Source organism: Equus caballus, chromosome 6, assembly GCF_041296265.1.
Source record: "Equus caballus isolate H_3958 breed thoroughbred chromosome 6, TB-T2T, whole genome shotgun sequence".
NCBI classification, from domain to species: Eukaryota; Metazoa; Chordata; class Mammalia; order Perissodactyla; family Equidae; genus Equus; species Equus caballus.
Genome location: NC_091689.1, coordinates 83,615,905 through 83,629,238, shown reverse-complemented (window position 1 = coordinate 83,629,238; position 13,334 = coordinate 83,615,905). Strand labels below are relative to the sequence as shown.

The following is a 13,334-nucleotide window of genomic DNA, read 5'->3' as shown; positions in this document are numbered from 1 at the left end:
GTAGTTTATTGATGTGGTCTAAGTTTGTCACGCTATGTGCTGTAGGTGAAATGGTGCTGCAAATAAGCTAGAACGTCAGAAGACATCTCTAGGGACTAAAGACCTTATGTTGGCAGCCAACAACTTTCCTGTGTGTTAATTTTAGACCTGATAGTTGAATTTATGTTTGAGCAATTTTAGCTGATAAATGCATTTTTAAAGCACCTTCCTCTTTTGGGGTTTTAATTTTTACTTTCATTTTTAGAAAATTGCAAATCATGAGTGGAAATGTTTGTGCAGAATAAAGTAGCACTATGCTGTTAGGGACAGAATGCATTTTCTTTTGATACCTTATCCATCTGAGATTTTTTAGTTATGAATTCTCCTGGAAAGCAGAAGGATAGACTTGATGACCCTCAAGGTCCTTTCCAGTCCAAACATTCGTGGATAGAAGCTCAGATCAAGGAACTTAGCTATTGAAGGATCAGGAAGAACAGTCGACTGTGCAGAAAATGAAATTGAAATGGTGCTACTGACCGAGTGAGAATGGACAAGCAGAAAGCAGGAAGCATAAATGACAAGAAATAACAGCTCTTTTGAGCTAAAAACAAAACAAAAATCAAAAACAACAAATATTTTGCATTGGGGTCATTTCATGTCTTAAAATATTTTATCAGGACATTTTCGCTTCAGAATTTCCCTGGTGGAGACTTTGTGTTGAAAGAATGTTTCATTTGTTTTTTTCTGTTAAATCATAGTATTTTGTTTCCTTTCCTTCTCGTTTGTCCTTTTGTTTAGAAACTTTTGATCTGAATAATGTACTCACTGCCTGTATACAATGAAGCAAAGTTCAGTTCAGTTTTGAAAGTAAACATATACTGCCTGGCTTCCTTGGAGAGGAAGGATGCGTGTTACAATTCAGGAAAGGTTTTATGAAAAGACAAATTTGTTACCTAGTTTTTAAAACTTTGTAGGCAGACATCTAGGAAAGATTCCCAACGAAACCACAGGTGAATTACCACAGTAGTCTTCTGAAAGATATAAGAACGCTTAATAGGAGAACAAAACTCAGTATAAACCCACATTAACTCTGTTAGCTTTTTCTCATCTTTTGGTAATTTTAATCCTAAATGTTCTCATACATTTGAAACCCGACTCTGCAAGAAGTTTCTTTTTTCTATTCAATACTGCATTTATCCTTAATAAATATCAATTTATGAAAGTCTAGCAGGAGCCAAGATTTAGCTCAAAAAGTCACTTTATGAGCTTGTGGCTTGGACCTCCATGGGAAGAGTGTTCTGCCGTAGCCCCACCTCCTCGCAAAACCCAATTTGTTTTCTTTGAGTGGAATTACCTACTAATATTTTCTTATCTGGTAGAATGCTTCTTTCTGACATAATGAACAAAGGAGATTTATATGCTAAATCGGTCAGATTTTATTTAGGGTTTAAAATATGCCATGCAATAGAAAAATTACATTTTTTCACATTAAAAAATAGAGCATAACCATTCTTTTTGAAACGGGAATATGCCTGACTATATTGTAAAAACAGGATGATTTACTGAATATAACATTCAATTGCTGTAAATGATTTGTGTTGGCACCAAGTCTCTTGCCGGTAATGTTTATTTAAGCTTTATCAAACTTGAGTAACACCATGTTGGTTTTATTTAATGTGGTTTTTCCGGTATTTCTGGTACTAACGTGTCTCATGTAGCACCATTTTCTTTAATTTATTTATTTTTTTAAGTTTTAGTCAAGCAGTAGTTTGCTAATATTTTACACATCTTTGTTTGGGACTGTTGAAAGTCAATCAGTGAGCATTGGAATACCCCAAATAGATCACTGTGTTGCCAGTATGTGGACAATCTTAGAAAATAGATTTTTTTTCTTGAGAATTTCTAAGAATTTCTCTATGATTTGTCATTGTGGGATATTGTAGTTATTTCCTATCTGGGACCAAACTTATACTGGGGTTTAATATTAAAGTCTTTCAGATTTATTGTTGTTGTTTGCAGCCTGTTTAAGTCCATGAAGATTTTAAAGTTGATCCTTAAAGATCAGTGTTTTGGAGTTGATTGCTATTGGTTTATTGTTTTAGGGATCATACTTTATCTGAAAATGAGTAGAAAAAAACCAAAACACAACATTAGATTTTTGACAGCCTACCAGTTTCCAGGAATTTTTCTACTTCTAAAATTCATATTGAAGCCAAACATGGATAGGTGTAATGTTCTCTAGTTATTTCTAACTCTGCTTCCTGCTGTCACTTTAGCAAGTTGTTGCTTCTTTGTTTTTGCTTTATCAACCTTTCTGAGGATAGCTCAAAATAGTTCCTTGAATCCTTCAAAAGCCTAGAGAGACTTAAAAAAAGTTCTAGTCAAGTAGTTGCCTACATGAAGCCGCTTCCTGATAGGTTCTAAGCTTTGGCCATGTGTTGCCTAACTTATGATTCAGCCTAATTCTCATTCCCATCTGTTTTTAGTCATTTGCTACAAAACTATTTGGTCTATTTAATCTGGCTTCTTTCTTTGAAACCTGTCTCTGCATGTCTAAGCCTGAAATCCAGAAATTAATTTTAACCTTCTCCTTGATCAATCCAGGGTCCTCTACTGTTCATGTATTTCTTAAAGGAGTGGATTTCAAACTGATTTGATCTCAGTACTCACCCCTTTATATTCTTAAAAACTCTTGAGGACGCCAGAGAGCTTTTGTTTACCTTGATTATATCGATTGATATTTAGCATATTAGAAATTAAAATGGAGAAATTTTTAAAATATTTATTTATTTTAAAATAACAAATTATCTATAGTTTCAAAAAAATTTAGGGGAAGAACTTCAAAACTTTTAAATAGCTGGCTTAATAGAAAACAGCTGGATTCTCATCTGCTTCTGCATTCCGTCTGTTATGATATGTTATTTTGGTTGAAGTATGTGAAGAAAACCTGGGCTCATACAGATACGTAATAGGAAAAGGACAGGTTCTTTTCAGGTGATTGTAGATAGTCTTTCTTCTTTGATGCTACACCAAAATCTGAAAAGTGATATTTTCTTAAAGGTTAGCTATTGTAGAATCTGAAACCAGATCTGTTCATTTTTAATACTCTGGTAACATTAAAATGAATTGGCCTGTCTTGCCCTTTAGATAGATCTTTTGCCCGTGTAGGTTTTGAACACCTGTGGACCCTCTGAAAGGATCTCAGGGATCTATAGGGATCCCTGGAGCCCACTTTGAGAACTGCTGTTTTATAATAGTACCAGACTGGCAAACCACACTGTTTACTATATGGAAGGGAAAGTGAGCTTTCCAACCGTGTTAGTGCTTCTCAAAGGTGGGTTACTGACTCTGCGTCACAGTTACCCAGGTGTTTTTTAAAGTTTAGATTCTTGGGCCCCAAAACCAAGAGAATCCAGGAGGCCTAGGAATCTGCATTTTTACAAGGTGCCCAGGTGAATACACTAAAGATCGAGAACTATGGAGCTAGCTGAATTAAGTTTATCTTGAGAAAACCTAATGTCTAAAATTTGAAGAGTCAAAAGAAATTAGTACTTGAATAGTCACATTATAAAGGTCCCTAACTAATGATTAATATATACACTCTGGCATTTGTCATAATTGGGATATCTTTATTTTATTTTATTTTATTTTTTTGAGGAAGATTAGCCCTGAGCTAACTACTGCCAATCCTCCTCTTTTTGCTGGGGAAGACTGGCCCGGAGCTAACATCCATGCCCATCTTCCTCTACTTTTTATACGTGGGACACCTACCACAGCATGGCTTTTCGCCAAGTGGTACCATGTCCGCACCCGGGATCCAAACCGGCGAACCCCAGGCCGCCGAGAAGTGGAACTTAACCGCTGCACCACTGGGCTGGCCCCAGGGATATCTTAATTAACCGTGTATTTTAGTTACTAATAGTTATTATAAATACCAAGAGTTGGCAAACTAAGGCCAGATAGTAAATATGTTAGTCTTTGCAGGCATGAGGTCTCTCTTGTAACTACTCAGCTCTGCTATTGTAGCACAAAAGTAACCATAGACAACTTGCACAGAACAAGTGTGGCTGTGTTGCCATAAGACTTTATTTATAGACACTAAAATTGGAATTTCATGTCATATTCATGTGTTACAAAATATTTTTGTTTTCATTTTTTTCAGCCACTTAAAAATGTAAAAACCGTTGTTAGTTTGTGGGCCACACAAAAATAGGTGGTAGGCTGGATTTGGTCCATGGGCTGAAATTTGCCAATCCTTGATATATACTATAACTGGATTATGAATTAAAAAATCCTTATAATAAAATATACTTAATGTTAAAATTGTGAACATTATTTAATTTTCCTAGACAAAAATAATGCTCCAAGAAATGGTAGTCCCTCAAATTCATATTTCTGGACATTCATTTATATAATAAACATATAAGAAACACCTGTTGTGTGTAAACTTTTGGAAATACACTATTCAGTTAGAAGTGGTTATACAGTGTGCAGGTTGACATACAACTTTCAGGAGTTATAAAAAGATGTGCTGTCCATTTTTATATCTTCTTTGGGGTGTGTGAGAACAGGTAACTAGGATTCAGGCCAACCTCAACCTCTTGACTCATCTTTTGCCTATTTTTTTGTAGCTCTCCACCTCAGTTTTCCAGTCTGATAGATAGCAAAGTGCTTTACAAAAACACCAATATGAAACAATAAGGCTAATTAGTTTAAGGTTATGGTAGTATATGTGCTTTCTATGTAATCCTTTTGGGGCACTTGGTTTACCTACTAAGGAAATAATATGTGCTAAACTCTTGTTATGCTAAAGAATACAATGGAAAATGAACCCAGAATTTATGAACAGAAATTTCAGTTCCTAAATAATCTACCGCCTAGTAAAACTTGAGTCTTCTTAGTTTTCTGGGGTTTAAATAACCTGCTTTGTAGTCTGACAGTTCATATGTTTATTGGAATCTTTTCCTTGACTCAGTTTTCTAGATGTAATGCGCATCACAGCAGACGGAGTATCCTATGGAGAAGGAAATGTTGAGGCTGCTGTGGTGAGAGCTTCAGTGTTTGTACTCTTTGCTTAGCAGCAGCTAAATTATCTTAGAGTCTGAAACTTGGTATCCAAAGCTATGTTCTTTGAAGAGAACTGTTTGTATATAATTTCTTTCTTTTTAATATCATAAGGGAATGGAGCCCATAGAGCTCTGTTTGGGTGCCTGTCTAAACTTTTTAGCTTGTTTATAGCCGAGCTGAAAGGCATTCAGTACCTGCTAAGCTTGGTTTCAGCTCTCTTTATTCGCTTTGTGATGGATGGTTGGGCAATTTCTAAGTGTTTTATATAAGTAATACTCCTTGTTAGGGAGCATTCATGGGATTCTGAAAGTGGGTCCTTGAAGGTAACAAAGGAGGAACTATCTTGAATTGCTTGATTTACTCTGTGTATCGATATGTTTAAGTTTCCACTGTGTCTGTTTCCATATGAAGCTCTTAGTGTATAATTTTAGAAAGTTTTTTTTGGTAGTCCATTTTGAACTTGTCAGTTAGTTCTGTTGCTTTGTAGTAGAGAATGAACGACTTTGTTTGATTTGTAAATATACTGGGTTAGTGCTTTAGAATAGTCTAGCAGATGTGGGCCTTTTTTGAAACTCATAGACGTGTTTTTTTAAGTCATGCAGATCAGCATTCTTTTTTATTATTAGATTACATTATAATTTGTTTGGTTTATTAAAAGCAATCTGTGATCATTGTAGAGACTTGGGAAATACTGAAGGTACAAAGAAGAAAATAAAATCACCTGGAATACCATTATCCAGAGATTACCATTATTAACATTTGATGTTAAATTCCCTCATCTTTTTCTATGCTTATTATTTTGTTTACTTTTTTATGGATTTGGAATTTTGGTGCATAAGCAATTTTATAACCTTTTCCCGCCCTCTTAATGTATAGCATTTTCTCATGTCATTAAATAGCCTTCACAAATGTTATTCTTAATAACTTAAATATAGTCTATTGTAAGGCAGTATCTTAATTTATATTTATCCATTCTTCTTAAACATTTAATTTAATTCCTAGTTTTTTGGCCATAAACATGACTATGATGAACATTTTAATATATAAATGGTCCATGTTTCTGGTTTGAGCCTCAGAATAAAGTCCTGAAAGAAGTATGATTTGTTCAAAGGATATAAAACATTTTAAGATACTTAATATAACTATTGCCAGGTTTCTTTCCAGAAAGACTGTCCAAATATGTACTCCCAAAGTCCTGGATTAAGGTGCCCTTTCTGCTGCATCTTGATTACCATTCTTTCATACTTGAAAATATATCTTAACAGCTCTGGCCTAAGTTTTGTTTTCAAGGGTCAGTTAAGGGTTAACTTGACAAATACTTCCCTCCCCATTTTTTTCTCTAACCAAAAACTGTAGAGCTTTGTCTATGTTACTTGGATGACAAGAAAAGCGTAGGAATTGTTGGGTGTAGTCACGTAAAGTACCTTAGGTACAAAGTAGTTGTAAATATGTATTTAAAATATGTCTTAAATATATGTAGCTTTAAATACATAAATACATGCATTGCAATTGTTTTGTGGACCCAACAGTTTTGTGTACAAACTTGAAGATAAGTGTAAAATTTCAGCAAAATATACTTGAATATTGACTTCAGATTAAATCAGTAAGTATTTATTGAACATCAACTATTATGAGAGGAAAGACTTTAGCTTACGTCTCTATGTTCTACCCCATCCCCCTTTTGGTCACAGAGAATACAATCATTTTCTTTTTATTCATGAAACAAAAGTCGTCCACTCCTAGTCAGTAGCACATCACTATTTAATTTCTTTCATAGCAATTATCTGCTATTACTCTAAAATTATTTTGTTTTTTACTTGCTTAGTGCTTGTCTCTTCCTTTTAGACCTTAAGTAGGCACTGTGAGGGCAAAAACCTTGTCTGTCTCATTCACTGTTGAATTTTGGGGCCTAGAGCATACAGTAGTAGGCACTGAATAAGGACTTCAGTGAATTAATGAATTTTAAAACCGACTAAATTTACTTTTTGATCCAAAAAGAAACTTGTGGTTATTAGTTTCAGGCTTCCTCCTTGTCAAATCTCTTACCAAGACTGTTAACCCCTCTTTTTTGTGCTCTTGTCTATACTCTGGAATTGCTAGCAAAATAATTTGATAAATAACCATAAAGAATAGGAGAAATAATAAGGGATCTAATATGTACACCGATCAACCTCTGATTAACTGAACTTGTAAATTAAGCTATCGTTCTTAGCACTTGCCTGGCATCTTTCATGCCAGGTGACAAAGATTCTTTGCCAGGCTGAACTTTAGTCAGGCTCCTGAACCTTCTTTTAGGCCCATTTGTGTACTTGTAAAAATCCACTTTTAGCAAGAACCCTGCTAAGTCAATTTAGCAAGAAGCCCCCACCCTGGATATCTGATCGCCCTCATATCTAATCAGGTTCTTCATCCTCCACCCCCCTACCCCCCAGGTGATGTCTGATCACTCGCTTGACCTGTCTTCAGCAAGAATCTTGTTAGGTCGGTTTAGCCAGAATCCCCCGTACCCCTGACGTTTCCTTTTGGTAATTTTCTATCCACCAACCCCCACCCTGGTCCTTGGCTGTAAATTCCCACTTGTCCATCCTGTATTTGAAATTGAGTCCAGTTCTATATTGAGATCTCTTTTCCCCTCTTGCGATAGTCCTGAATAAAATGTGCTGGGTTTTTTTTTACCACTTTACTGTTCAGCGCTGGTTTTTCTTTGACACAGATGAGTGAAAGATTCTTTTTTTTCCAAAGGACTATCATCTTTTTATGTCCACTTTACCTGGCACTTAGGAGTTCCTTAGTAAAGTTTTTTGAATGGATTAATGACAGCTAGTCTGAACCCCTTCAAGATTTTCATGAATCTTTGACACTTATGGTGTGTATGTCCTTCTCATTTTTTGTATCTAGTAATATCTGCTTTTTGTTATTAGAAACGTAAGAACAGGCCCTTGAGTGTGTTTGTACATGGCTTTTATTCTTTACTTAAAGGTAGGCCATCTTATTAACATCAGTTGGTTACTGAAGAAATAATCACATTACGACAAAGTCCAGAGAACTGATTTTGTAGACCTCAGTGACAGACTCCATCCTCATTCTACTAAAAAAAAAAAAGATAGATATACATATATAGAGAAAGAATATATACATATAGAGAAAGAATTAGTTTTCTTATTTTTACGTTAACCATTTTAGGCTATGCTTCTGGCTCTGGCAAAACTATTTAACATAGATTTTATGAAATTATCCTAGTTATTAAAAATCATTCTCTAATCCTTGGATTTTCTTCACTTCTCTCCCAGCATTCAAATCACTTTCTCTCTTTTGGGTAAATACTAATTTTTATCATTTATGCATTCTGGTGACTCTGACTACGTGAGCCTTTTCCTCAGCAGATGTGGTCTCTAGGACAGCCTTTTTATGCATCTTTGCTTTCCTGTTCTAAGATCTCTGTTGAAAGCACCTCGCTTCCCCTTGGAAACGTCTCTGAATGAGTGTATCCCTTGCCTGTCATTTATTGCTTAGTTCTGTAAAATGCTTGAGTTTCATCCTGAAGAATAGACCCAGTAGCAGATGACAGACTTGAGTGCCATGCCCAGACACGTGATCTACTTGGCAAGCAGTACAGTTACAAATGGGTTGTGAGTTAAATTCTAGCGAATGGCAGCATCGTTATTCAAGATTTCACCTTTTGTCTCAGTCTGTTTATACTACAGAAATATGTTGCTTTTTGTTTTTGAGACAGCATCAGTTTGACCTTTCTTATAGTTAGATTTGTTTTAAGTATCAAATAGAAATAAGCAATGACATTCTTTATATGTAGCAATTGATGCAGCAGACTGGGAATGAAAGAGAAATTAAAAAGATATTAGCGGGAAATTTTTTTTAAATAGACAGAGGGAGATCATTATTGTTAAATATTTAATTTTTTAAAAAGACAAATCACTTTAAAGTGAAAAAGCAAGAATGGTGGAAATGAAAAGGGGCAGGTGACTGAGGGAATGATTTAAGAAGAATTGTGGGGATTTAAGAAGAATTGTGGGGATTTAAGAAGAATTGTGGGGATTTAAGAAGGAGGGCCTTCTTTCTCCCGTTGTGATCCCCCTTTAGTGAAAATGCAAGACAAAAGCCAGCAAAGTGGGAAGGAAGCAGGAAATCCGAGTTAGTAACTGTCAGATTTGAATATTTAAGAGCCATGAAAAGGCTTACTTCTGTTATATTTTAATGCTTTTCTCCCCAATTTGTTTTTGCCTTTTTTTTTTTTTTTTTTTGGCTTTTAGAAAGTTGTGATTTTTCGTCTCTTTTCTAGTAAGGATGCAATTAAAGAAAATTTGGAATCCATATATTGTGAAGTGAGTGTGCAAAAACCAAGTTAAATTTTGAATTTTGTGGTTTGAGGGAAACCATTTCAGAATCTATTTAATTACTTCCTATGCCATTGCTGCCCCACTCCTCAGCCAGGACCCTTTTCCTCTAAATAGGTAGCAAACTCAGGAAACTTAGCCTCAAATAACAGAGCCAAGGTAAAAGTAAGGAATCCTGCTTTGTCCTTATGTTATGTCTGCTCTAGCCCTTGTAGTTTACTTCCTTGTTGAAAATATGTTAGAGGACCTGGTTGAAATAAAATTCTGATTTCATGATTATATTAGGAAAGCAAGTCCTGGGACTAGGAAGTGAAATTATCTCTAGCACAGCAGTTGTTCAGGATTTTTCCAGAGATGAATTGCTTTCCAGAAATGTTCTGAGTTTTCAGCCATAATGGCCTTGGTCTTTGCATTTGTTGATTTTTATTTACTTGTATTCATTTTTTGCACTATGTCGTAGTTCCAGAAAGTGCTTAAAAATCGTCATGTATTTAAAACAAAGGAACAAACCAGAAAACCCCCTTGTCCTGGGGCTGTGTGAAGAAGAATAAAGCTCTCATTTTCTCAGTACCCAGTCATCAGCTTGAGCTAGCCTCTCCTAGGAACAGAATTTATTGAAGCAATTTATCCTGGCTAAATGTGATATAAATCTGTGTACACCTATGTACATACAGGCTCTCTTCCATTACAGTGATGCTGCAGCGTCGATTTCCTTCATAGACCCTGTTCCTATCACACTAAAAGATGACTAAGAAGCCCTTTCTATTTTATGGGGCACCCTACAATTTTAAACACTGATTAGTTGTGGAATTACTGATCAGACTACCAGAAATACTGGTTTCCAATCCCAGAGTGAGTCTTAAGAGAGTAGGAGAGATGTTACCTAGCTACCCTCTGAGTTTTACGCATGGTTTTCTGGTTTCCAGATTCAGTCTAGCACTTTAACATTTTACTTTAATGCAGGCCTGACTGAGGTTAACCTGACATTTTGGTTTATCTCCAAGACAAAAATTTGAAATTTGGTTACAGTTCTGAAGTCATTTCTAGGTGTATTCAAATTGTTGTTCTTCCTCTTTCGTCTTCCCTGTTCGTATTCTTTCACACACTTTTCTGTCTTGTAGAAGGATGTTGGAAAACGTCTTTTAGGAGCTTATTCTATAAAGACTATTTTTGTGTTCTCCCACCTTTTTCTCTTCCACTCTTTCAAGATACTGTTTATCTTTTAGGAATATTTTTACTATGATTTGCATTTCTAATCCTTATCCATCTCCACCTCTATTTTTATTCCTGGTTGGGATATGAGAAATTTCCCCAACGCATTCAGACTGGAATTGCTGCTCTTTCACAAAGAATTTCGATCAACATTTCAAGAGTTTAGCTTCAATAATTAAAAACAAAAACAGTATAAACCCTGTGAAATTCTTCAGAGAAACAGAGGATGGATGGTGATGCCTTTTAGTGCCATTTCTTTTCTCCCCTGCAGCAGCACACATCTGCTGGCTGCAACGGAGGAGCCCAGGAACTCTGGCCGAGAGCAGCACAAACAGCCGGAACATATTCACCCAGTAAACCCCCAAAGAGTTGACATTTGTTTTATTGCTGCTTTTAAAAACCTGGCCATAAATAGAATCAGAGGGGGAAGGGCACCGATATTTCTCCATTTGCCACAGATGATTGGTGGGGGAAGAAGGAGGCTCCCAGTGGGGAAAGAAGGTTTTTATTTTTATTTTTTTATTAATGAAAATCATTTCCCGTGTAGCCCAATAGGATGGGTGCTTTGTTTTCTTTGGCAATAATCTGGGATAAACGGCCCTTGCCAACAGTCTCGTAGTTTATACACCAGGGAGCCAGATTATGGCCCTGTAAAATGGAGCACCCCTCCTATAATCCCTTAATTAATTAAATGACAAATTTTGGTCTTCTCTAGTTCAGAAATATGGCTTCCGCATCGAGCATTCAGTGGATTTATTGACACAGGGAACTGCACTGGTTGTAATTCAGCAGTCTGGAGCAGTGTGTTATATACTGTAGCAGAAAGGGGGAAAATCTAGCAAAAGCTTTGAAATTCCTTGACTATTTAGGTCTAAATTTTTCTAATTAAAAGTTTCAATTGAGGCACAGTAGATCATATGCCACCTGTCTAATGGGTCTCTCCAAAGTAGCCTGTGTTTACAGCTTTGATAGACAGCATTCTTGGAACACCTGTTTCTAGGCTTGAATTTTTGAAGCACTTTTTTTTTTTTTAACTCCAGCGTATTTAACATAACTTTTCCCCCTACCTCCCCCTCCTCAGCTCCGCTCTACTATATGAAATATGGGAGACGACAGACCGTTTGTGTGCAATGCCCCGGGCTGTGGACAGGTACGTTTACAATATACTTTATTGTGAATGTCTCGTTGTGAATCAAAGTGGCTGTTTTATCACTAAGGCAAAGAGTTTAAAGCCGGTATTTTACGTGATCACTGGAGGTAATCAGATCAGAGGATTTGCAGTGTGTAAATCCAAGTTATGAGGAAGTGTAGGCACTCTACCATAATGAAATCTGCCTTGCTCTCTTTCATATTGTTATTCTACTGGTGTTTGTTTCCCAACACACAGTGTTGGGCAATACGTGTTGCTCTCTCCTCCTTTCTAAAGCTATCCATCTAAATACAAAGCAAGTTTAGAAATATTTTCTCCTCATCCTTCATGGATATAAAAGTCTGCTTAACGTATTTGGATAGGCAACTGAGAATGCACCCATTCATTGTGAGCCCCAATTTGCCAGAGTCTATTTGGATTTTTAAAATAAGAAAAAAAAAATGTTTCTTTTGACCACTGATCCAGAAAATCATTGTTAGCAGCTAAGGCACATTATCTATCCAGGGAAGACAAAGCTAACATAGAGGCCAAGATCTCACAGCAATATAGAAACTACACGATTTCTCAGCCATTTTCCCTGTCTGATGCCACGAAATGCCTTGTTCTTTGTGTCAGCTGCCCTGTTATTGTTTGCACTCGTGTGCATTATGTCAGATATTTTTCATCATATACTTTTTTAATACAGTAATTTTGTTGAAACTGCCTTTTTTTTTTTTTTTTCATTTTGTACCTTCTTAACTCTTCTTCCTAGACCCTCCCCTACTGCCATGTTCCACAAAGGATGAAGAAAAGGAATACAAAGAAAGTTTTACCTGCCTTCATGAATTGATTTTATGGAAGCTGAAGGGCTGAATTTCTGTTCAGTTAGGAATATGTCATGTGACTGTCCAGTGACACTTACTGGTGGTATGTGAGATTGCAGACTAGTTCTATTAAACACTGTAAATACTTAGACCAGAAGAAGAGAAAGTTAAGTTCCAGAGATTCCTAAGGATTGGAATTTGAGAGGTGGATCAGATTTAGGTGGTGACAAGGAACGGGCAGAAGAACGATTCCAAATTCCAGTAAATACTGAAAATTTCAGAAAAGACTAAAAAAGCCATTGTATTTTGAAGTATTCAGCCTCTTAGGGTGTTTTTTCCTTCCTGGTCAAAGTTTTCAACTTTGTTGTTGACTGTGTGTTTTCCCCATGTGGTTTATATATATTTTTTTTACAGTAGAAGCCACTTGGGAAAATAGGGTAAATTTGTTCTTGTTAGACAGCTTTATTGGAGTATGTATCTGAACCTGATCCCTCTGCATTTTTGTGTTTGAATTTGTTGATAATAGTATTTACTGTGACTCCTACAGTTGATAACCTGATACCCTTTACACTTACATCCCTTACTTTAGAAATCTGCATTTTTGGTGAAAAGATTTGTTTTTCTCATACTTAACATTTATTTTTTTTCACTTAGGGTTTGAGCTGCTCAGTGCCACTCTTACATGTTTTATGCTTAAAAACACCCGGACAAGGACTTAAATAAAAATGGTTGATAAAAATAAAGAAATACACAGGAAAAGCGTCTCCTAAG

At 36.0% G+C, this 13,334-nt stretch overlaps 1 protein-coding gene across 15 annotated transcripts in view; it reads left to right on the top strand.

Annotated features, from left to right (window-relative positions):
• The window catches only part of LOC100062229 (cyclic AMP-dependent transcription factor ATF-7), an 82,750-nt gene that overhangs the window by 5,770 nt on the left and 63,646 nt on the right, over positions 1 to 13,334 (top strand). For 10 of the 15 annotated variants that reach the window (XM_014740836.3, XM_070271559.1, XM_014740837.3 and 7 more), the window contains one exon: positions 11,692 to 11,760. The exons of 2 other annotated variants lie outside the window; for them this stretch is intronic. In XM_014740836.3, the coding sequence (XP_014596322.1) occupies positions 11,713 to 11,760 (48 nt within the window). In that variant the 5' untranslated portion in view covers positions 11,692 to 11,712. Of the gene's footprint in view, positions 1 to 4,959; positions 5,025 to 11,691; positions 11,761 to 12,511; positions 12,667 to 13,334 lie in introns of those variants that run through there. 3 more of the 15 variants (XM_070271563.1, XM_070271562.1, XM_070271557.1) reach the window with 2 other exon arrangements.